Source organism: Bos indicus, chromosome 13, assembly GCF_029378745.1.
Source record: "Bos indicus isolate NIAB-ARS_2022 breed Sahiwal x Tharparkar chromosome 13, NIAB-ARS_B.indTharparkar_mat_pri_1.0, whole genome shotgun sequence".
Taxonomy (NCBI): Eukaryota; Metazoa; Chordata; class Mammalia; order Artiodactyla; family Bovidae; genus Bos; species Bos indicus.
Window position 1 is genome coordinate 64,254,493 of NC_091772.1, and position 25,463 is coordinate 64,279,955.

The 25,463-nt window shown below is 46.2% G+C and overlaps 1 protein-coding gene across 4 annotated transcripts; it reads right to left on the reverse strand.

Annotated features, from left to right (window-relative positions):
* GSS (glutathione synthetase) lies at positions 1-25,253 on the reverse strand. Of its 4 annotated transcripts, none has more exons than XM_019972306.2 (13): positions 25,152-25,253; positions 22,284-22,418; positions 16,240-16,385; positions 13,125-13,200; positions 12,674-12,813; positions 11,864-11,980; positions 8,713-8,793; positions 8,532-8,609; positions 6,426-6,492; positions 3,596-3,790; positions 3,039-3,120; positions 1,385-1,574; positions 1-550 (listed from the first exon to the last, which is right to left on the reverse strand). In XM_019972306.2, exons 2-13 carry the CDS (start codon positions 22,410-22,412, stop codon positions 427-429), a joined length of 1,425 nt encoding a protein of 474 aa, XP_019827865.1. In that variant the 5' UTR covers positions 22,413-22,418; positions 25,152-25,253; the 3' UTR covers positions 1-426. The 4 variants fall into 4 exon arrangements, with proteins under 4 accessions (XP_019827865.1, XP_019827866.1, XP_019827864.1 ...); XM_019972307.2 differs by having other exon boundaries at positions 25,180-25,228; XM_019972305.2 differs by lacking the exon at positions 25,152-25,253 and adding an exon at positions 24,918-25,074.
* Between the last annotated feature and the right edge of the window lie 210 nt (positions 25,254-25,463).

Genomic DNA, 25,463 nt, shown 5'->3' on the forward strand with positions numbered 1-25,463 from the left:
TCAGCCAAGTAGTTTTATTTAAGGCAGAGGTGGGGAAAGGCTGTGCCCATACCCTTTTCCTCCTACCCCTCAGTCCTAGCCCAGGTCCAGAACCTGCTGGAAAGGCTGACAAGAGGCTAACAGGAGGGTGGCAAGGTTATGGACCCTGACCTCAAATCAGCTTCCTTTCAGCTGTATCCACACCCTGAGGATTTAGGGGCCTCTAGATCACACTTAAGGGAAACACAGCTTTTCTGGTTCTCAGAAGGGAAAGCTGGGGGCGGGGAGGGGGGGAGGGGGGAAGGTGCCCAGCATCTGCCCTTCCATGAAGACCCTGGAAATCTCTAGAAGAGAGCAGCCTTCACAAGGTAAGGGGAGGGCCGGCGAGGAATGACTGTCAAGGGTGGAAGGTCTTTGCAGTGCAGTCGGGCGGGCCCGGCTGTGCCCTCACACAGGGTACGGGTTGTCCAGGACTGCCACTCCAGCCGCCACACCGCCATCTGCGTGCTCGATGGCTTTGGTTCGAAGCAGATGTCCCACGTGCTTGTTCATCACAAGTGTCTTTCCCTCCCTATAGAAACGGGGGCAGGAGACACACAACTCCATCACCTGGACTCAGCCCTCAAACCCAAGACCTTCCTTGGCCCCAGCTGAGCAGTACATGGGTGACTGACTACACCTGAGACAGTGCTCGGATTTCTGAATCAGATTTGGGTTTGCATCCTAGCGTGGATGTTATTAGCTCTGTCTTTGAAGCAAGTTACTCAGCCTTTCCAAATATCAATTTCCTCAATTTAAAACAGGGATAATACCTCTCACTTTTTAAGATCGTGACAAGGTTTAAAGAAAATCAGAAAAGCATTTAGCATGACGCCAGGCTCACATTTCATCTTCTGTAGCTCTAAGTTTCCTTCTCTAACTCTCTCTCAAGATGGCGGTAGGGGGTGGGGAGGAATTGGCAGGCAGAGATGCTGTAAGTGGAATGGTTGGAGGTGAAGATTATAGAGAGGGCAGGCTCTGGTGGGGATCATGGTAGGATCTGGCATTCCTTCCTTGCTCTGTTCTTGGAGTGAGTATTTTGCAGGAAGTGATAATGAGGGACCAGAAACTGTTCTTACAAATTCTCCAGCTGTCTCCTTCCTGATTCTTTAGTGTTCAAGTCCAAGCCCAGGGGCCACTCAGCTTTTCAAAGCCACAGCATCCCAGGTGCCCTGGGACTGGACCTAAACTTTTCTTCCCTGGGGTCTCCTAGTCCAGGGTTATATTGTTAGCCATCTTGATATCACTTTCCTTTATAGTTGCAAAGCACTTGTCATCTGGACTTCATTTGATAGCCTTGTGAGGTAGGCAGATCTTAGGTCCTTGGCCTCATTTACTACATAAGGAAACATGTTGCTTGGCTCACCTGACATAGACCCCGAAGATGCCCAGCTCTGAAATGCATTGGATCACTCGGGCAGGGCTGCCGGGTCGTAGTAGACAATTCCTAAAAGGCTCGGGTTCGATCTTCTCCATGAGGATGTAGGAGGCTCTCTCCTCACTGTCCTTCAGCCGCTCCAGGGCTTGTACCATCTCCTCCCCGTATAGGTTGTTACCTGCAATTTCACTAACCAGTCACCCTGGACCCTCTGCCCACCTTCTCTACCCTGTACTCCCACTTCTAGGGCCATGTGGGCAAGTCAAGAGCATCAGTTCCTGACAGCAGCTCAGTGAACGCAGGGCAGGCTTGTTCTCCAAGGAGGAAAATGTCACCTTAACAGGAGAGCTCTTACAAAAGCAGACACACCTCCCACCATACCATCCTGCCCTGGTTCTCCTCTTACCTGACTATGGCTGTTCCTTCTCAGCCTCCCTGACTGGCTCCTGCCCCTCTTAAATGTTGGGGTTTCCAAGGAATCATTCCTCTACCCTTGATCTCTCCTCCGTGTACACACTCTTTTTCAGGGAGATCTCTTCCAAGGCTTCATCTATAGCCTATAACTTGTTAACTCCCAAATCTTTAGCTAAAGCTCCCTGCTCTAAACATCACAGATATCCCAGGGCTACCAAATCCAACTCAGCATGTCTGAACAGAGCTCATTACTTCTGCCTGGGTCTGCTCCTCCTGGGCCCTTCTACACCCAATCAAGTGAAAGGCATTCCCGAGTCACTGATGTCCTCCCTGTCCATTACCTGTCACTAACTCAGACATGGCTCTTCAGTCTGTACTCCACACCGTCACAAGCTCTGGTCCAGCCTTCTGCATTGCTCTTCTGGACAACTATACCTGCCTCCTCTATGGTCTCTCCACCACCAATGTCTCCCCACATTTCAGGATGTGCTCTACGATGGCTGAAACATGGATTCATCATGTGTCCCTCCCCTCCTTTAAACTTGCTAATGGCTTCCCACTACCCATAGGATAAAGCCCAATTTCCTATGTATATTCAACATCCTTTATAATCAGGTCCCAAGCCATCTTTTCCAAACCAAATCATTCCCTCTCCCACCTCCCACACTGCACTCCAGCCTCAGCAGTTAACTTATTAACCTCCAAACATACCACACTTCCATGGACCAGTGGAAGCCTATGCCTGAGGTTGCTCCTTCTGTATGGAATGCTCTTCCCCCTTTTCTACCTGTGATGCCTACCTAACCCTTAAGGCCAAGAAAAAAAAAAATCATCTCTGGATCCATGAGGCAGATATGATCCCTGCCCTCAAAGAGTTCAAACCAGGCAGGAAGGTATCCAACCTCCTGATATGCCCCTTCCTGTGCCCCCACGGGCACCTCAGACTATACTTGCTCACACCCTCCAGTGCTGGTTAATCACATTCTGTGGTGCTTGGGTGTTTCTGTAGTGCAGAGGCCATCACGTTTGCCTCACACATTCTCTTGTGCTCCACAGCACGTGATCACAAGGTCTCCCATGACACTGTCCAAGGTGGGAAACCTGTGTCAGTTCCTCTCATGTCCCCTGGAGCCTGGAACTGTTTTCACAGCAAGTGCAGGTCAGCACTGGTGACCTCCTGCAAGCCCCTTCACAGGGGCTGCAGCCCCGCAAAGGGGGCACCACCTACCTCCACCCTCTCTTTGAGGCTTTAGCACAAAGCAGCTAGGAGCAGCAATGGCCTTGGTGATAGCCTGGTCCCCTTCTTCACCCTGGTAGGAGGCAAGAGAGTAGTCACTAGTCTAAGGCCAAGAGCACAGAGCCAAGGTCCTGCCGGTTGTGCAGAGCAGCATCAGAGGAAGAGCAGGAAGAGGAAGGGCCATAAAGCCCCTTAGGCTGGATGCTACTATCTGAACAAGACAACCCCAGTGAACCCCCCTCTATCAGGGAGTACTAGGTTTCTCTGGCAACAGTTCAGGAGCAGCCTGAGGCCTGAAAAGCAGGTACAGATACTCCTCAGTTCTTGCTGTCTACCTCAGCCCCATTCCCTGGTTAGCATCCCCATTTCCATCTTTGCTGAGGGAGCTTACAGTGGATTCCAGCCCCGCTTCCCAGGGTTCCAGGGGACCTCAGAGCATCACTGACTCAAGTCCAGCCCGGCGCCAGCTCCAGCCTCCCCAACACATTGGGCTCTGGGTCCCCAATACTGAGGAGGCCTGAGCTGGGAGAAGTGGGCTGTCCACGCACCAGGTCTAGTGAGTAGAGGCCAGCAAAGGTGGCACGGAGGCGGGCCACAGCCTCAGGCTGCCCTGGGAGAAAGGACTCCAGCACGCCCACTCTGCTCAGCTCCTGCTGCACCTTCTTGGTCCCGGCCAGCTGGGTGGCAATATCCGGGCACTTGACAGCACATGACCTCTCCAGGAGCAGGCGTGCTTCCCAGTTCTGCAGAGTGAAGAAACCAAATGGAATTCTACTTTGACTTTGGCTGACCTTTAATGACCATCTATCAGGTGCCAGGTATCCTCACAGGCATCACCTCCCACGGCCCTTGTAACACACTTGTGAGGCAGGTGTGGCCTCCTCCTAACATGCAAGGTTCTTGCCCTTGGGGAGCTCACAGCCTAGCACGATGACACGTGATTAAAAGGGAATATGACAAAAGGTGAAAGGGTGAACAGAGGATGAGGAGGCTTGAAAGGGGAGGAGACACTTGTTGATGAGCTCAGCTTCCTGTTGCACTACAAATAAAATACAAACTGCTGTTCTTGTCCTGGAAGGGGATCCTGTAAGGATACATTTCTTATCTCCTTTTCAACTTCATTCCAGGCCATCCCTTCACCCCGCTTCCACCTTCCAGCCAGACAGGTCTGTCCGTTCTCAGACACAAATGTCATGTCTACCTCAGGGCCTGCATTTGCTGCATTTCCCTCCGCCTGGGATTCTTGTCATTTTGGCTTTTCTAATGGATGGTTGGATCCTTTTCATCCTTAAGTCTTGGCTCAAAGTCACCTTCTCAAACCACCCTATTTAATATGATTTCTCCATAATTCTCTGTTGTTTCACCCTGTTGTTTCCCCCAGCTAGGAAAAAAAAAGAACAAAAACTTTTTCTACTTTTGTTTGCTTTCTGATGACCATCCCCCTGAGCACACTGTGAGCTCCACAGGAACTGGACTCTTGTCTGGCTCTCATTTCCTGTTGTATCCCCAGTGTTTAACACAACGCCTGAAGCTTTGCAGGTGCTCAGTAAATATATTGCTGTTTAACGAGGGGAAATCTGAGAGAACAGGGAGAGTGACATGTGAGACTCAACAGGGAAGAGGCACTCGGGTTAACAAAGTAATACGAGCAAAGGTCTGCAGGTGAATAATCGCAGGACGAGCAGTCTGGTGGGCCAGGAGTTCAGGGTGTGAGAGGCAGGGAAACATCAGAGGGCCATGCCCCACTCCCCCACTCTAGCCCCTCTTCTAGGGCACCAGAGAGACAGTCTGTCCTTGACTCCAGACCACAACAAACTGCCCACAGCAGGATCAGGGCCAAAGCCAAATGAGCAACACCACCACCCCATGCCACTCTCACCCCCACACGTGATGTCCCTCCTCTGATGTTCACCTGCAGCACCTCTGCCTGGTCTTCATCAATAACCGCAGACACTTAACAACTAAGCTAGTGTTCTGGGTAGAGCTAAAGGTACCCTGCATGTCGGAGATAAACCCAGGGAAGTACCCCATGTGGAAAGGAGGGAAAGCAAAACTCAGAGATGAGCAGGGGGCTTGCTCACCATCTGCTAGCAAGTCACTAAGCCTAGTGGATTTGTCTCCATGTCTAAACCTGGTCTGAGTTTCTCAGTTCCCTAAAAACGTTCTCCTTGCGCATTAATTTCCTTCCTGTTAACTCTAAATAAAGTTTTCTTTGGCCCTTTCCCTCAAGCCCCTTATCCTAGAATCTGGATCCATTTTTCCCAATAGACAGTTTCTCTCTTCTCTAGTCAGCAAGTTCTTACCACTAACCACTTTCTAGAGGAAAGGACCTTCTATAGAGCTGCCACCTCTGTGGAGCTGCTCCCTGTACAGGCTGGGCCTCAGAGAGGATCTTACACTCAAAGAATTATAGATCTGGAAGGACCTCCCTCAGTTTTCTAGTATAGTCCTCTCAGTTTACAGAAGCTGAGCCCAGAAAGATGCAGGATCCTGCCCATGGTCACCCAAAGGTGGAGTCAAACGCTCAGAATCCCCAGACTACTGCTCATGGTATTTTCTAACTTATTTTCTCCTTTACCTTCTCCCAACTGAAAGAAGGGCTTCCTATTAGCTTCTCCATGCTGTGGATCAGGGGCAGGAGGAAGAGACTGATATGCTAGGAAAGACACTGGACTGAGAGTCAGAAAGTCTGGGAGCTCCCTGCGGGACCTTAGATAAGCTCCTACAAATCTTAGTTTCTCCATCTATATGATGGGGATAATTATACACCTCATACGGTGTAAGGATTAAATGAAACAGTAGATGTGGAATGCAATTTTGAAACTACATGGTAAGATAGTAAGCTAAGGTGATATCATTAGTGTCCTTAGTATGAATGGACAGCAGATAAAAACTTTTGGATGCAGATAAAACAGAAAAAAGAGCTGGCAAGAAGGAACTGGTCAATGGTGCAGTGAAACTGGTTTGCATTGGCTAGTGAGAGCTGATTGGGCCCATCTCTTCCCAATTCTGTTCAGAGATGTTAAGTTGGGTAGCTTTGAAATTGGTCATGATGGGAGTAGTTACAACAGAAATCAGCAAATGCTATAAATAAGGGCGTGCCTCCACAGAGAGATTATGGTTACATATTTACCAGCATAACCCTAGAAACTAAGGTGAATGGCTGAAGCGTTGTGGATTCAGGAGGATTTAGATTCTGGCAGACCGTGTGTGTGTTTAGGGAGTGAGAAGTAGCAAAAAGCTTGTGGGAGGAGAGGAAGTTCCCCAAGGAAGAACTGAAGCCAGGGCCCAGAGAAAAACCCAGGTTGTTACGATCCTTGTGTGGGTCCCAGTGGTGGGTCCCAGGAGGCAGAGAGTGGGCTAATGGAAAGCACCAACCTGTAGGCTGTAATGGCCTGGCATGTAGCCATCCCGGAAGTAAACCACAGCAATCTCCTGGCCGTCCCTAGAAGACAGGATGGAGAAAGCTGCTGTTAAACGAAAACTGATGTGTTCAGTGGTTCAGTCTGCTTCAAGCTGCATCAAAACGCCTTTGACTTCTTTGAAAGTCAGCCCATGGGGGTGACCTGAACAGGGATTCATTGGAAGCATGAAGTAAACACCCACACCATCAGTGCTTCCACTAAAAACTGGAAGGGGAAATGCTCTCCAATAATTCCAGATCTAGAGTCATTCTAGGAAGGCTGCAGGGGAAAAAAAAAAAAAGAAGGTGACCAGAATCAAATTAGGTAAACTTTGAAAAAGTGGGCTCAAAATTACTGAGCAGCAGAATCATATTGCTAGCAAATCACACTTGCATTTACACTGCTTCAGTTCAGTTCAGTTCAGTTCAGTTGCTCAGTCGTGTCCGACTCTTTGCGACCCCATGAATCTCAGCACACCAGGCCTCCCTGTCCATCACCAACTCCTGGAGTTCACTCAGACTCACGTCCATCAAGTCAGTGATGCCATCCAGCCATCTCCTCCTCTGTCGTCCCCTTCTCCTCCTGCCCCCAATCCCTCCCAGCATCAGAGTCTTTTCCAATGAGTCACCTCTTCGCAGGAGGTGGCCAAAGTACTGGAGTTTCAGCTTTAGCATCATTCCTTCCAAAGAAATCCCAGGGCTGATCTCTTTCAGAATGGACTGGTTGGATCTCCTTGCAGTCCAAGGGACTCTCAAGAGTCTTCTCCAACACCACAGTGCAAAAGCATCAATTCTCTGGCGCTCAGCCTTCTTCACAGTCCAACTCTCACATCCATACATGACCACAGGAAAAACCATAGCCTTGACTAGACGAACCTTTGTTGGCAAAGTAATGTCTCTGCTTTAAAGTAGCTGAAACCAGGCTGAGGTTTTTTTAAATGGTAACGGGGTGAGGGTGGGCAGATGCAAAATACGAATCTAGTTAAGCCACAGACTGTATTTTGGAACTTCTTCCCCTTTTCTTTATTTGATATTGTTTGATATATCTGGAAAGTAAATTAATGACTTTGTTTTGTTAAGATAAAAGCACATTTCGAAAACAGTTAAGTGTGAATTCCCTGGCAGCCCTGTGGCTAGGACATGGTGTTCTCACTGACAAGGGCCTGGGGTTCGATCCCTGTTCAGGGAACTAAAATTATTCTAGCTGCATGGCATGGTCAAAAAAAAAAAGGAAGAAGAAAAAAGAAAAGAAAATAGTGGTATTGTGAAATGCCAGGAGGTTCTTAATTTTAAGAATCACAAATTTCCAGGTCTAAATATGTGATATTAATACTAAAGTCACCTGGTGGACTTCTCTTGTGGTCTAGTGGTTAAGAATCTGCCTGCCAATGCAAGGAACAGGGTTTCAATCCCTGGTCCGGGAAGATCTTACACACACACCATAGAGCCCATGCTCCACCGTAAGAAAAGCCACTGCAGTGAGAAGCCTGAGCACAGCAATGAATAGCAGCCCCCACTCGCTGCAACTAGAGAAAGCCTGCGAACAGCAACAAAAGACCCAGCTTAGCTAACAATAAAATAAATATCAATCTTTAAAAAATTAAAAATATAAAGTCAAGTCACCTGGTGGTGGCCCATAAAGGGAAGCATGCGGCCTGGCTTAGAGCACAAATCCAGGCCCCTTGAAGTCTTGCCTGTGACCTCAGAGAAGCAACTCCCAGAACCAATCAAAGAATGAGCTGGCTACTCCTCTTCCTCCTTGACCACCAGCCCAATTGCCCAAGTCCGACTTGACTAGCCAAGAAGGGCAAGAAAACTTTGAGGAGCCCAGAGGCATATGAAAAACAAGGCTATCCAGAATGTCAATAGCTCTGATACAACCCTCCAGAAGCAGAACTAGGCTTCTCCAAAACTGCCTGGGATGGTGGGATATTTTCAGTATTTGCCCTAAAATTCAGAGAGAAGGAAGCAAGCCATCATATCTCCCAGAAGAAAGGGTCGTTAAGGGGAAGAGGGCGGCAGGATGAGTTTCCCAAATTAGCCCTCTACTGGATCCTTGGGAATGCTCCTTGGACACTTACATAAATAGTCTTCGGTCTTGGTCTAGAGACCCCTTTTCAGAGACATCTTCGAACCTTCGTCGGATTACATGGATATTCCTGAGAACGAAGGGCAAGGGTTAGAGAGACTGGCTGCTCTGTTCTGACTGGCTCTCTGCAACCCAGGGGCCACACACATGCAGGTCTCCCCTCCTTTACTTACCTGGCCAGTAGCTCATTCTCTATGGCACGCTGGTCAAATATGTTCCTTTCCTTCTCTTGAGCAATCAGTAGCACCTGAGCACTGGGGAAAGAACACGTGTGGCCCCAGGTGACCCCATCCCACCCCCCTCAGCACTGAGAATGAGAGCACAGCTTCCCTGAAACAGTAGACATTCTCTCATCTCAGGACGGCCTCAGGCACAGATACCTGAGGCTACAACACATTATTTCCTGAAAGTAGAAAACGTGAAACAAGGGAGATCTCTTTGCTCCTTCTCCAGTAGGCAGATGTAGTAATGTCAATGTTCTGTGCAAGTTAAAATTTAGACTTAAAACCATCTCAAAAACCCAAGAGGGCTTTTTCTTAGAATTTAACATAATGATTCTAAAATCTTCTGGAGGAGTAAAGAGGTAAGAGTTGTTGTTTAGTAGCTAAGCCGTGTCTGACTCTTTTGTGACCCCATGGGCTATAGCCCACCAGGCTCCTCTGTCCATGGAACTTCAGAAGAATATTTTGTAAGAGAATAATGGGGTTTGGGGCTTAATGACCCTATTATTAGACTGTGAAACATATAATAAAACAAGACCCTATTACTAGATTGTGAAACATAAAACAGTGTGTGGTTCTTGAATAAAACACTAGAATAGCTCAGCAGAATCCTATAGAAACTCTAAAGAGCAAATTATGAATAAGGCCTTGTTTCCCGGGGCCTCCCAACATTTCTGTGTTGCACGTGGGGCCATGTTTGGCCCCACAGTATTAACAGGATCATTGGGGCTTACCTGGTCTCTTCCTTTCTGCTTATCCACATGTTTCTTAAAAGAACAAGAGCTCAAGGACTCAGGAAAATGGTACTGCCAAAGAATTGTCTGTCTGATTACCAATCAAGCTATTTTCAGTTGTCAAAGACAGGTCCAGTTCCAGCCAGACTCTCTTAGGGCCAATGCTTAGCAGTACCAAACTCCATTTTTGCTGTAGCTGTACTGCTCTGTGCCCAAGGCTTCTTGCTAAGACTCTTGAAGAGTAGGCAGACTTGGCTTAGGATTCTAAATGTGGATTTCTGACCTACTGTACTTGGCCTCTGTCTGTCTGTCTCTGCTTCTCTCTCCCTCAGCTAAACCTCTTGGGCTACACTTTGCCTAACTCTTCTCCACTTAGCTAAAACACAGGTCCTGCTATGACCCCTCTCCTAGTCGGCCTGAAATCTCTTGACTTCAGACCTGATATTAAGCTGAGTCTTGGCTTTGAGTTGGGTGTCTGAGAGACAAGCTGGGTGCTTTCAGAAGCCATCTTGCCTGGAGAGAGTCCTAAGGGCCAATGACCTTGCTCTTAACTTTGTGGCCTGATCTGCTCTGCTCATGGGTGGGAATGTGGCACTTGGCCCAGGCTGGCCAACCTCCAAGAACAGGCGGAGGAGGGAAGCTGTAGGTTAAAATGGAACTGCATGCTCTGGTTAATGAAGTCAGCCTGCTCTGCTGCTGCTAAGTCACTTCAGTCGTGTCCGACTCTATGCGACCCCACAGACGGCAGCCCACCAGGCTCCCCCGTCCCTGGGATTCTCCAGGCAAGAACACTGGAGTGGGTTGCCATTTCCTTCTCCAGAAGTCAGCCTGCCCCCTGCCAAATAATGGGACTCAGACTCAAAAACATTCTACCTCTTCCTGCCTTTAGTTCTGATAGTCTGCTGGGAGCAGGACGGGGAGAGTGTTCAGCTAAGGAAGGCAAAGTGGCAGGAGCTTGTTGACTGGGAGTGGGCACCCTGACTCCCAGTCCTGCCAGGGACCTATGGTACACCCTTGGATAAGCCAGTTTCTTCCCTTGGGCCCTGATTTCCCCATTTATAGGTAAGAGGTTGCCAACATAGGTCGTAGTTGCCAACCTTTATATTAAGAATCATCTCTTCTTATCCCTACTCATTCTAACCACAGACATTGTATTTTGAAAGTGTTCGAATAAATGTCTAAATTGAAATCACAATTCATTTTCCAGGCTTAATTTTTTTAAATTCTTTTTAAAAAGTATGAGATATTATACATGTTTTAATGCCATTCTCCCCAATCATCCCTCCCCACTCTCCCACAGAGTCCAAAAGGCTGTTCTATATATCAGTGTCTCTTTTGCTGTCTCATATACAGGGTTATCATTACCATCTTTCTAAATTCCATATATATGTGTTAGTATACTGTATTGGTGTTTATCTTTCTGGCTTACTTCACTCTGTATAATAGGCTCCAGTTTCATCCACCTCATTAGAACTGATTCAAATGTATTCTTTTTAATGGCTGAGTAATACTCCATTGTGTATATGTACCACAGCTTTCTTATCCATTCATCTGCTGATGGACATCTAGGTTGCTTCCATGTCCTGGCTATTATAAACAGTGCTGTGATGAACATTGGGGTACACGTGTATCTTTCAATTCTGGTTCCCTCAGTGTGTATGCCCATGCGGCTGCATGTTGATGTATGGCAAAACCAATATTGTAAAGTAAAAAAAAAGTAATAATATAAAAAATAAAATTAAATTAAAAAAAATAAAAAAATAAAAATTGAGTCAACTCAAAAAGAAATATTTTAATAAAGTAGTAAAGGTAAAAGCTAAAAAAAAAGTATGAGATAATTGACAAAAATTCATCTGCTCTACAAATGCTTGCACCTCAGTTTTTCAGTCTATCCTATGGGACCATTCCTCTTAGAAGGAGGTATAAGAATGGGAGTGGAGGATTCTAAATTCAAGCCCAATGACAGCAATAAGAAGTAAGAGCTGTTATTGGGGAGACAGACAGAAAAACCATGAAGATAATGAATAAGAGCTTAAAGCCTAATAGCTGGGTTATTAGCACAGGCAAACAGCCTCTCACACCTCTCGCTCTAAGCAGCAGCTTTGCCTTACATCAAGATGTAGTCAGTGACAGTCATAATGAATGACCTGGAGCCAACAAGAAAAGATTAAAGTATCATCAAAGATTAAATTATATCACCTCTTACTTAAGAAGACCAAAATTCCAGTAAAATAATTTTGACATGCCAAAGTGTAAGCTTCTATTTCAAGAAAAATTCCCTCATTTCCTAATGATGTCAGGCAAAGAAGTTACTGTATCCATGAGTGCTGAATCTAAAGCAAGATTCTGTTGCCACTTCTTTCCCTTACTTGGCTGAGCCGTAGAGCTCCCAGGCTTTGGCAATCCCCATGGCCAGTCCCTTGCTGGGATTATTGGAGAGGATCTTGGCAGCTTCTTTGGTCTTACCCAGGACACTGAGAACATGTCTGTTGAAAAAGAGATGTCTTAGCAATTAGATGGACCTTGAAGACTCTTCAGCTTGTGACTCATAGACATTTACTGGAAGATTACTTTGAGAATCAGCTGAGCACTAAGAAACATACTATCGTGATGCCCTCGGAGGATCCACCTCAGGCTGGAATGTGCTGGGCTGCCCTAAGCCTGGCAGCTGGTGTACACACCAGAGGAGCCCTGAGACTCTGTGTTTCCACTCCACACCAGCCTCCCAATGAACTGAAGCCCCTTTCCCTGAGCCCCACATGCTGTCTGGAATCCTGCTACAGACTGGAATCACAGAAACCTAGAGCATTACTACTGACTAGATGTGGATGCTACTAGGGTCCAGCCTTCAAAAGGGAAGCCCCTGTTCCCTCTCTACCTTGGACTCTGACCTCCTTTCAGGTCTCTTTCTTACCTCAGGGCCCTCACAGATATTGTTCCTTCTGCCTGGAACAGTGACTTACACAAAGAGGGGGCAGGATGAGATGAATCACAAAGTCCCTCCTCTCTCTGACATACCAAGACCTAATTACAAGTGGAAACTGTGTTGTGAGGTGGAAACACATGACCCAAGGCCGAGGAGGGTACAGTCAGTCTTGGAGATCCTGCCCCCACCTGTGATTGTAGGCTCATCAGGCTGACACCTCACCTGTGTGCCCAGGACTGCCCAAGGGACTCACCGATGCACAGCTGGGGTCCGGGAGGCTAGGCCCCCAAAGCTGGCAGAGACGGTGTTGATTTCAATCTGTTTCAGGGCTGCGGAGCCATCCGGATTGCACTGGAACATGTAGTCTGAGCGATTCAAGCCCAGGAACACGGTCTAGGGGAAAAACTGAAGGCTTAGGACATTTGCCCAGGGGCTGACCCTGAGGGCCTAGCCACAGAGCTGAAAGGTACCGTGAATTGTACACAGAGATTAGAGGGGCCAGCTAACACTCCCACACCCAGTGGAATCATTCTTCTGGTCATCCCAGGATTTGGCTACTAATGTGTAAACTCCATGGGGACCGATGATGAGAGGCAGATTCCCATGAGCTCAGTGACTAGGCCAAATTTTTCTGGTAAAGAGAGAGAGAGAGAAATGGGAAGGGCAGGTCTCATCTCAGACCAGGGTGAATGGAGAATGGTTACCTGGGCAATGCCTTCTTTTAAGACTTGCTTGTGGATGTCAAAGAGACGAGCAGTAAAGCTGTCTCTTTTGATGGTGCTGGAAGAGGAAGCAGGGTATTTTCTAGGCTACATGGGACATTAAAGGCCAAGGATTTCCACTATTTCCTGAATCCTCTCTAGGTCTACTGGCCCAAATTTGAATACCCACACCAACCCCATAGAGAACAGTAGTTTAGAACCCAGCTCTAGAGCCAGATGACCTGGGTTCAAATCCCAGCTCTCCCACTCACTACTAGGCAACCTCAGACAGTCGCTTCACCTCTATGTTTCAGTTTGGTCATCTGAAAAAGGAAGAGAAATATAAATTTATAACATAGTGCTGTTGTGGTTTAGTCGCTAAGTCATATCCGACTTTTATGACCCCATGGACTGTAGCCCTCCAGGGTCCTCTGTCCATGGGATTCTCCAGGTAAGAATACTGGACTGGGTTGCCATTTCCTTCTCTAGGAAATCTTCCACCCCAGGGATCGAACTCACATCTCCTGTATTGGCAGGTGGATTCTTTACCACTGGCCTACCTGGGAAGCTTAACATAGAGTTGTAGTGAAGAGTAAATGAGATATTACATGCATAGAACTGAACATAGAGTGTGGCCCCAAGAATTCTCAACTAGCACACACCATGACCATTATGTAGTTGGTAAGCTTTCTAGGTGACCTAACATTAACTCTCTATAGCTTCCCCTATATTCTGATATCTCCCAGGACAAGTCCTATCCGCCTCTTGCTTGGCAGCCTTAGATTAGAAAATAGCAGTTATGCCTGGTGCCTCAAAAGATTTTTCTGACTCTAGCTAAATATCCTCATTTTTTTCTTCAATGAGTCCTCATAGGAAGCCTTCCATATCTGGGTCAGATACCCTGATATGCACTCGCATAGCACTGTGGACCTCTCCTGCATAGTGCTGCCTACAGTTATAATGTTCCATTTTATTTGTGTGATGGTTAGCATTGTCTCTCCTGTTTGACATGTCTGTGTTGGCTCATGCTCATGGACAAGTGTGCTGCTGTGACATGGTACATAACGTAGAACCCATCAGTATGGTTTTCTGGAGCCTTAGGAAGAGACACCCACAGGTAAGTAACTTGTTGCCTCTCGAGATTCAGGCATGAATTTCTGTGTATCTGCTCAAGCCTGACTCTCAGGCTCACCTTGCTATAGGGTACCCACTGAGCCCATGGAGCTCAGGCCTGCCCTGAAGTTCCTCTGGTCCCCATCAGCTCTCTCAGGGGGTCTCCCAGCCCCTGGTAAGGAGGAGAGACACCAGCTGGGCTTCTGCCTCTAGCAAAATTGAGACACATTTACCCTTTTTTGAAGAGATGCTCCCCTTCAACCCCAGGGCCTAGGCTGCTATTCCAGCTGTGATCCTGGTCTTTTCTCCCTTATAAGCTAGGGTTTGTGTGTATTTTGGAGGAGAAAGTAATAACAAAGGCAGGGGTTGCAGAGTTGGGCTACAGGGAAAGTCTCACATGTAACTGCAGCTTCAGGGTAAAGGTCAAAAATCAGGCTGCTCATATTTCTCCACAATCCAGAGTCACAGGTACAAAATCTGGGCCTATCCTGAGAAAGACCCGAGGAAAATGTACTGGAGAAGTTTGTACACTCATGATTCAGTGGATTTTTAGCTCCAAGTCAATGGTTTCCAGGGGCTTCCCTGGTAAAGCTCAGCTGGTAAAGAATCTGCCTGCAATGCAGAAGACCCCGGTTCGATCCCTGGGTTGGAAAGATCCCCTGGAGAAGGGAAAGGCTACCTACTCCAGTATTCTGGCCTGGAGAATTCCATGGACTATTCCATGGGGTTGCCAGGAGTTGGACACGACTGAGCGACTTTGATTTCACTTCGCTTTAATGGTTTCTAAACTTCTTACCTTTATGAACCCTTTTCCTATTCACCATCACACCAAAATGCACATTTTTAAAAGATTTTGTGTTTAACAAAATAAAGTTTTTTGATAAATTAATCAGACATGCAATTATATTTATGTGCATGTATATATGTGTATTCTCTATCTACACACATACACATATAATTCTAATTTCATTCTAAAATAAATGTCCATTGCCCCAGGGCCTCAAGGGAAAAAAGAAGTTAAGGGAGAAGAGCAAAGAGGGGTGGATGGAATGAGCCATTTCAGGGGTTCTGTATCCTCATGAACTGAGCATGGCCCAGTTTGCACCCCATCTCATCCAGAATGAGAGGCCTGAGGTGACAAGAAACAGCCACTACTTAAGTTGAGTAAAAAAATCTGACTTTAAACCCAATAACTCCTCCTGCCCTCTATTTTCTCTAAAACTAGGCTGCATGCATGCGTGCTAAGTTGCATCTGACTCTGCGACCTATGGACCGCAGCCCGCCAGGCTCCTCTGTCCATGGGATTCTCCAGGCAAGAATACTGGAGTGGGTTGCCATGCCCTCCTCCAGGAGATCTTCCCAACCCAGGGATCAAACTCGAGTCTGTTATGTCTACCTGCATTGGCAGGCAGGATCTTTACCACTAGTGCCACCTGGAGAGCCCTGACCTTCTCTAATTCCAAATGGAAATTTCAGTCTTCAAAGCAGGGGGCAGGTCACAGGTCAGAGACTCACAGAATGTCAGCATTGTTATGGATCTTAGATTTAGGCCAACCTCCCTTATAGCTCAGTTGGTAAACAATCTGCCTGCAACACAGGAGACCCCGGTTCAATTCCTGGGTCGGGAAGATCTGCTGGAGAAGGGATAGGCTATCCACTCCAGTATTCTGGCCTAGAGAATTCCATGGACTATACAATCAATGGGGTCACAAAGAGTCAGAAATGGTTAAGCAACTTTCACTTCCCCATTTTACAGATGAAGAAATTGAGGCCCAGAGAAAGAAAGGGACTTGTTTGAGACCATATAAGCAAGTGGTAGAGCCAGGGTTAGAAGCCAGCTCTCCTGACTTCTATTCCATTAATTTTTCTATCTCTTGGGGAGTACCTGTCCCTCACCACAAAGTCACTTGCCCAGGTCATACCTCATGAGTCCCAGTCTTCCAGTCCCTTAGCTCTAGCATCTCCTGCCCACCCCACCCCCTCTCTGCCCCCCTCCCCTCCGTACCTGGAGAGAGTCTGCTCCAGAAAGACAGCGTTTTGGCTGACCGCATCCACCAGGAGGTTGAAGTCCGCCTGCACAGCATAGGCCTGCTCCAGCAGGGCACTTGGGACCGGTGAAGGGAAGAGTGTGAATGGAGCATAGCTCACCACCTGATCAAGGAGAGAGAGTGGGCATGGGTAGAACGCCTGTGAATGTGTTGTCTTCCTGCAAACACAACCCCATGGAAAGTGTGCCCCATATTACTGAAAACACACAAACTACAGAACACTGGTTACCTCTGAGAAGGGAGGGAGAACAGGATGAGGAGTGGGAAGTAAGAGAACTTCTAGACTTTGTTTTTGACCAGTCACTTCTGATTTTTTTTAATGTAAACAGATAAAAAATTACAAAGTCTAGACAAATAAGCCAAAAAATTATTGAGCATTGACTGTATGCTCAGTACTGTTTTAAATACTTTACATGGATTCACCATCTAACCTTTTGAGAAAGATACTATTATTATCTATACCTACTAAACAGATAAGGGAACTAAGTCTCAGAGAGGTTAAGTAACATGACCAAAATTATACAAGGTTATTAAGTGAAACTGGGATGTGAACCATGATGATTATAAACAACCACCACACCCACACCCACACCCACACCCACACCCACACACTTCTCCTGGTGGGTTCACATCCGAGACAGTCCCCTTGCCTTCTGGTTGAGGGAGAGAGAGAGTCCCACAGGTACCACTGTAGCAGAAGTGGACTCTGGCCCCCAGAGGAGAAGCCAGGGATGGTTTCCCCCCACTGTTGGAGATGGTGACCCAGGTTGCCAGGCCTGGAATTCATTCAGCTGCATTTTGAGTTCTCTGGACTTTGGCAGAGTCAGGAAACCCAAATACCACCTAGAATACTATTTTTAGAAGGGGATAATACATTCTGAGATTTCCAACAACAAATGAATTATAACTTGGGAAAGAGAAGATGACTCTGTGACTTATATTATGACTTTGTGCTTATATTATATTATGAAGCATTACTGAGTCTAACCTATGAGTTAGTATCAGTTTGTCATTATGGTAGTATAAGTTAACAGTGTTTGAAGTTGCCATTTATAAATTTATTTTAAAAGTATTATTTTGAATAGATAATACAAACACATAATATAAATTCAAAAGACATAATGAAAAGCATGTCTCACTCTCACCCTGTTCCCAATGACCCAGTTCTCCTCCCCGTGGTATACTCATGCATTCATGATCATGCCTGCATGCTCAGTCATGTCTGATTCTTTGCCACCCCATGAAAAATGATATACTAATACACCCCACTCCAGTACTCTTGCCTGGAAAATCCCATGGATGGAGGAGCCTGGTGCTGCAGTCCACAGAGTCAGACACGACTGAGCGACTTCACTTTCACTTTTCACTTTCATGCATTGGAGAAGGAAATGGCAACCCACTCCAGTGTTCTTGCCTGGAGAATCCCAAGGACAGGGGAGCCTGGTGACCTGCCATCTATGGGGTCGCACAGAGTCGGACACGACTGACGTGACTTAGCAACAGCAGCAGCAGTGTCTCACATACCCTTCTAGACTAATGTGTATGTATACATACATATTTTCTCTTTTTTTAACACATGCAAAAGCATATAATATGTACTTTGTTGTGTCCTTTGCTTTTAAATATTTAGAGACATTTCCAAATACATTCAAATAGAACACTTTCACTATTTTCAGTGGCTGTATAGTATTCAATTCTTTGTATAAACCATAATTTATTGAATCTAGCCTTCTAGTATGAACATCAAAGTGGTTTCCTTCTCTTCCCCTCCATTACAAATAGATGCTTCAATAAACATCCAGGAATATACATTCTAGAAACACTAATGAAGGAAATAGAAGATGATTCAAAGAAATGGAAAGATATCCCGTCCTCTTAGATTGGAAGAATTAATATTGTTAAAATGGCCATACTGTCCAAAGCAACCTATAGATTTAATGTAATTCCTATCAAAACAACCATGATATTTTTCACAGAACTAGAACTAATAATCCTAAAATTTATATGGAACCATAAAAGACCCTGAATTGCAAAGCAACCCTGAAAATAAAAGAACAAAGTTAGAGGCATAATTCTCTCAGACTTCAGACTATACTACAAAGCTAGAGTAATCAAAACAGTGTGGTGCTGGCAGACAGACAGACATATAGATCAATGGAGCAGAAACACAGAGCCCAGAAGTAAACCCATGCACCTACAATCAGTTAATCTAACAGACATATAGATCAATGGGACAGAAACAGAGAGCCCATAAGTAAACCCACGTGCCTACGACCAGTTAATCTAACAGACATATAGATCAATGGGACAGAAACAGAGAGCCCATAAGTAAACCCACGCGCCTACGACCAGTTAATCTAACAGACATATAGATCAATGGGACAGAAACAGAGAGCCCAGAAGTAAACCCATGCGCCTACGACCAGTTAATCTACAACAAAGGAAATAGGAACACACAGTGGGTAAAGATGGTGTCTACAGAAAACGGTACTGGGAAAGCTGGATAGCCAAATGTAAAACAATGAGATTAGACCATTCCCTCAGACCATATTCAAAAATAAACTCAAAATGGTTTAAAGACCTAAATATAAGCCCTGAAACCATCAAATTCCTAGAAGAGGACTTCCCAGGTGGTGCAGTAGGTAAGAATCTGCCTGCCAACGCAGAGGACATGGGTTTGATCCTCAGTTCAGGAAGAGTCCACATGCTGCGGAGCAACTAAGCCTGTGTGCCAAACGGCTGAAATCTGTGTGCTCTAGGGCCTGCAACAAAGAGTCGCCCCCACTCTCTGAAACTACGGAAAACTGTTGTGAACCAATGAAGACCCAGCCCAGCCATAAATAAATAAAATTATTTTTTAAAAAGACAAAAAAAACTCCTAGAAGGGAACATAGGTGGAACACTTTTGACATAAGACAAAATGAAAAGACAACCTACACAAAAGGAGAAAATATTTGTAAATGATATGACTGACAAGGGGTTAATATCTAAAATTTACAAACAGCTCATACAGCTAAATATCAAAAACCAAACAACCAATCAAAAAATGGGCAGAAGACCTGAATACACATTTCTCCAAAGAAGACATACAGATGGCTAACAAGTACATGAAAAGATGCTCAAGATCGCTAATGAGAGAAATGCAAATCAAAACTACAATGAGATATCACTTCACACCTGTCAGAACGGCTATCATCAAAAAGACTAAAAAAGTAACAAATTTTGGAGAGGATGTGGAGAAAAAGGAACCCTCAAACACTGTTGGTGGGAATGTAAATTGTTTCAGCCAAATATGAAAAGCTAAAAATAGAACTACTGTATGATCGAGCAGTTCTACTCCTCGATGGCTATATATATCTGATGGGAATGAAAACACTAATTCAAAGAGAATTATAATCCTAAAGCCAGAGGCAGAACGTTTACAGTATCAGTCTGCCTTAGGTGACAGTCATTCTCATTCACTTGGGCCTCAAACCAGTTATTAAGTTTGGACTCTCCACCAGGCCCTTAACTAGGTTCTGGGCACACAGAGACAAAAAGAGATGTGGCTTGGCAAAAAAAAAAAAAAAAAAAAAGATGGTGGCAACTTTTTAGCCACTAATGGGGATAATTATAAGGTATGTGTTAAGTCACAGAAGAGTTTGTCTAACACACTTCTTTGTGTAAACAAATGGGAAAAAGGAATATATACATATTTTCTTGTTAAGAGTAAGGTAATAAAGAATAAACAAGAATGCTGAAACACAGGTTGCCTTTAGAGCAGGAGAACTGGGTGGTTAGGGAATGTGGAAGGGAGGACTGAACTGTAAACTCTTGCACCTTTTGAGTTTCAAACCATGAAAATGTCTTGCTGCTGTGCTAAGTTGCTTCAGTCGTGTCCGACTCTGTGCGACCCCATAGACGGCAGCCCACCAGGCTTCCCTGTGCCTGGGATTCTCCAGGCAAGAACACTGGACTGGGTTGCCATTTCCTTCTCCAATGCATGAAAGTAAAAAGTGAAAGTGAAGTCGCTCAGTCGTGTCTGACTCTTAGCGACCCCATAGACTGCAGCCTACCAGTCTCCTCCGTCCACGGATTTTCCAGGTAAGAGTACTGGAATGGGGTGCCATTTTCTTCTCCGAAAATGTCTTACCTGGTCACAAAACAAATTCTTTTTAAAGGGATGAGATTTTTTTTGTTTGTTTGTTTTAAGATGTGGTTTAGAATAAGCAGTTCTACTTTTATGTATCAACCCTAGAGAAACATTCATACAGGTGCCCAAACAGGCATGCATGTAATTGTTCCCTGTAGGGCTTTATGGAATCATAAAACATGAGAAATCACCAAAATAGCCATCCATAAAGTTAAACTGTGATCCATTCACACTTGGAATGCTATGCATCAGAATGAAGGCAGTTGGAAAGAGTTCTAAGGCAGATTGCTAAATGAAAAACAAACATATACCTCATAGAATAATATACGTGATCCAGCTTGTTTCTTAAAAACTATATATAGTTGACCCGTGAACAACAATGGGTTTGAATTGCACAAGTCCACTGATACATAATTTTTTTCCACAGTAAATATTACAGTACTACATGATCTAAGGTTGGTTGAATCTGTGAATGCTGAACCTCTGATACAGAGGAACCATGTATATGGAGGGCCGACTGTAAGTTACACGCATATCTTCAACTGTGCAGAGGGCAGACACCTCTAATCCTCTAATCCAATGGTCAACTGCATTTATTTATATATGTGCATGCTAAGTCTCCTTAGTTGTGTCCAACTCTTTGTGACACTATTGACTGTCCACGGGATTCTCCAGGCAGGAATACTAGAGGGGCTTGCCATGCTCTCCTCCAGGGGATCTACCCGATCCAGGGATCGAACCTGCATCTTCTGTGTCTCCAGGATTGGCAGGCGGGTTCTTTACCACTAGTGTCACCTGGGAAGCCCTTCTTTATATACTTATATATGTATATAAATGCACAGAGGAAAACCTGGAAGGATATACCACAAACCAATTACAGGGAAGGTAGTATGACTAGGGGATCTTAAAAAATAAGTTTACTGGACAAGGTGCTTCATGTGAATTACCTTCTAATTCTCTTACCAACTCCATAAGGTAGGCCCCATTATTATTTCTTTTTTATATTTGAAGAAACTGTAGCTGAGAGAGGCTAAGTAACTTGCCTAAGTCACAGTTTAAGCTCTTTAGACTTAAAGTTGATTACTCAGCTTAAAGCATGATGCTTTTTAATATTACAGAGATAAATTTAGAGATAAATTTTATAGCTGCTGCTGCTAAGTCGCTTCAGTCGTGTCCGACTCTGTGCGACCCCATAGACGGCAGCCCACCAGGCTCTGCCGTCCCCGGGATTCTCCAGGCAAGAACACCAGAGTAGGTTGCCATTGCCTTCTCCACTGTGTGAAAGTGAAAAGTGAAAGTGAAGTCGCTTAGTTGCGTCCGACTCGTAGCAACCCCATGGACTGCAGCCCACCAGGCTCCTCCATCCATGGGATTTTCCAGGCAAGAGTACTGGAGTGGCTTGCAATTGCCTTCTCTGAAATTTTATAGAGATAGAGATAAATTTAAGAGATAAAATTAAGATAAATTAAGATAAGACCAGGGCTTCCCTGGTGGCTCAGAGGTTAAAGCGTCTGCCTGGAATGTGGGAGACCGGAGTTCGATCCCTGGGTCAGGAAGATCCCCTGGAGAAGGGAATGGCAACCCACTCCAGTACGCTTGCCTGGAGAATCCCATGGAGGGAGGAGCCTGGTAGGCTACAGTCCACGGGGTGGCAAAGAGTCGGACACGACTGAGCAACTTCACTTCACTTCACTTCAAGATAAGATAAATTTATCTCTTATAGAGATAAATTGAAGCTACTGGAAAAAAAAAAAAATAAAGCAAAAGAGAAGTGGGCTTCAAGTCCAAAGGAACTGCCTCCAGCCTAGCAGGGGCCTTGTAGGATCTAAGCTGTGTGGTCAGTCCTGAGAAGAGGGGTTAGAGGCTTACATGAGAGGAGCTGGGTGCCTGTGAGGTCCTCAGCAACACACCCTCAGCCAGAGCCCGGTCCACAGCCTGCCTTGCTAGCTCCTCCAGCTGCTGTTCATCCTGCAAGAGGCTCCCCCAGCCGGTGGCCATCCCAACCTACAACAGAAGGAGAGAGGAGGGCTTAGTGACAGATGGCCTGGGGCCCAGCAACTGGCAGTGTGGTACAGGGAAGAGAACATTGGCTGGCAGCTCTGAACAACTTCCATGAGTGCAAAATGGAAAGTCTGACAAAGCATTTCCATTGACAGTCTCTCTTTTGAGTCCTAATACAATGACAGCATTATTCTCCCAGTAAGGAAGTGGAGGCTCAGAGAGATGAAGTGACTTGCTCAAGATAATGACTAGCAAGACCTGGACTTGAACCCAGGTCTCTGAACTCCCAGCCCAATGCTTTTCATTGGAGAGAGAGGCGCTAATGTCATATATGAATGGGACAAGTTCTTTCTCTTCCCAGAACTGCAGGTTCTCTACCTGTGAAATAAGGGGTCTGAACTAGGCCATAGTTTCCAAACCGGCTGAATACTCTACAGAGTTTGGAAAAGAATACAGATCCTAGGCCCTGCTAGAGATTCTGATTCAAGAGGTCTAAGCGGAGGGAAGAGCTGAACCTCTCTTTTTAAAATAAATATTCCTGGAATGGGAACCACTGCAACATATTGTTAATTCCCCTTCTAGCTTCAACAACCCACGTAGGCAGGTTTCAAATAAATTATGCAAGAGTGGGGGAAAGGAGTCCTCTGCGGAATACTATTAAATGCAAATAAAGTGAACCCCTCCCTCATACTAACCAGAGGCAAAACCACTAGCAGGAAATGATGACATTCCTTGTATGGACATCTATCATCGCAGAACCAAACACAGAAAACATTTCTGAGAAGTCATATTAGCAGGATAGGAATAACTGAAACCCAAGTTCCCAGTGTAATAGGAGTCCCACTGGCTGCCACAGACACATCGGGTGAACCAACTCACACTTTGACACTCACTGACTTTGCAGCAGGCCCAGGAGTTTAAGAAGATCGGAAAGAAAAATTGTGGACAGAACACAGCTGCTCAGCTCAGTGGTCACAGGAAGAGAGATGGAGAATGACCTCCATCATATTTGGCTCCATCCCCCACTCCCCATGACAGAACTGGTGTTAAACCAATCATGAAAGTCTGTGGGCCTCAGCACAATGCATTGAAAGAATGAGCATGTGATTTCAAAAGGGTCCTCTCAGGTGAGACACAGATAAGGGCAGTCATAGGAGAGAACAAAACTCTGGGGTCAGTCAGATGGGTTTGAAGCCATAATAATTCCTTCTTTTATAAATAAGGACAGTGTGTCGATTAAATGAAAAAAAAACCTGTGTGCAGTGCCTTAGCAGTGTTCGGAGTTTTATATGTGGGAGCTTCTTTTCTGGCTGTACCCATTTTACAGTGAGAATACTTGTCAGAGGTAACGCAGCAGCCTTGTGGCGAAGCCAAGACTAGCACCTGTGACTCTGACTTTAGAGCAATGGAACCCTCCAGTAGCCCCCATTTCTTCACAGCTCTGGGATTCCAATCTCTGCCTGCTGTTGGCCTTTTGTTTAGCTGGTAAACACTGACTGGCATTTAATGCCAGGACCCGGACTCAGGATGCAAAGAAAGATAAGACAAAAATAATTACTATGAAAAGTACTGACCGGGCCCTTTCTCATTCTACAGTCTCAACCCTTCTTGTGGCTTTGTTTTGTTGATGACATCAAATCTGTAACTTCACTATAGTGCTTTTCCTGACCTTCAAAGGAGAATATCCAACTGCTTACTGACAGTCTCCATAGAACCAGAATAGAATGTATTGTCTGCCATAAATCTGCTCCCGCTCTTGATGAACCCCACCCAGGCACCCAAAGTGAAAGTCGCTCAGTCGCATTGGACTCTTTGCGACCCCATGGACTATACAGTCCATGGAATTCTCAGGCCAGAGAAATGGAGTGGGTAGTCTTTCCCCAGGCACCCAAGCCTTGTATATACTTCTTGCCTACACCCTTTCTGCCCCAATCCTGTGGATTCTAAGTATATTGTACTCCTTGATTTCTTTCCACTGTTAGCAACCTAATTCCAAAGACCGCCATCTCTCCCCTAAGCACTGAACAGGTTCGGAGTGATGTATCTTCAGGACACACCAGCTTCTCTCCCGCTTCCAGGCCTTGGCATTTGTTTCTTTGGGACAATCCCCACCCCTCCCGACCAGCGTTCACGACTTAAGTTTCAGAAGCTGTCCCTATTCCCCGCCCGGGGCTTCCTTCTACAGCTCATTAATTTTCCCAGTACGGTAAGGAATAGGGGTCTTGATCACTTCTGTAGCTCCAGCCCCTACTACTGAATTCGATGGGTGTTAAATGAATGAATGGTGAATGAATGAGAAGCTGGAGCCCGATCACCGAAAGCTTTAACACGCCCGCAAGAAAACCCGGTCAGACTTTAAGCCAAGGGCCAGGTCAATACTTGCGGGAAGCCGGGGCCAACAACACGGTCTCTTGCCCAGGCTTGCTCTACCTCCTGGGCCCGCTTGCTCTTAGTCGGGGCAAAGTAGTTCTAAACCCCCAACAACTCCGGCTCTAGTCTCACCGGCATCGAGTCCCCGACACCAGCCCGATCTGGAGTCAGATCTGGGGAATCTGGAATCAAGAAGCACCAGCCCCTCCCCCTCACTGGACAGCAGTTTCCAGGTCCCTGCCATGGGTGTGAGCGGCAACATCTCCCGGCCACCGGGGTTCCGATCGCTGACCAGACCCCTCCCGCCTGTCCTCCTCCCGAAGAAACGTGACCCTTTCGGGCCGCCGTTGCTGTGCCCCAACCTACTCTTCCGTCGTCCAGCCGCGTTCCTTACTCTGGCCTCCGACGCCTTTACCCGAGCTTCAGGGGGCGGGGCCTCGAGGAGACCCAACGCGCTTGCGCGGACCGACCAGGCAGGGCTTAAAGAGCAGGGCGGGGAACGAGGCTAGTGCTTGCAGAGCTGGACGGCGTCTGGGAGGGGACAGTCCGTGGCTGGACCCAGGGGGATGGGACCTTGGGAAGGACGGAGTGCAGAGCACGGAGGGCGTCAGAGCTGACGATGTCCGATGCAAGATGGGGGAACCCGGTAGCCAAAATGGGACAGTCACTACCTAGGGG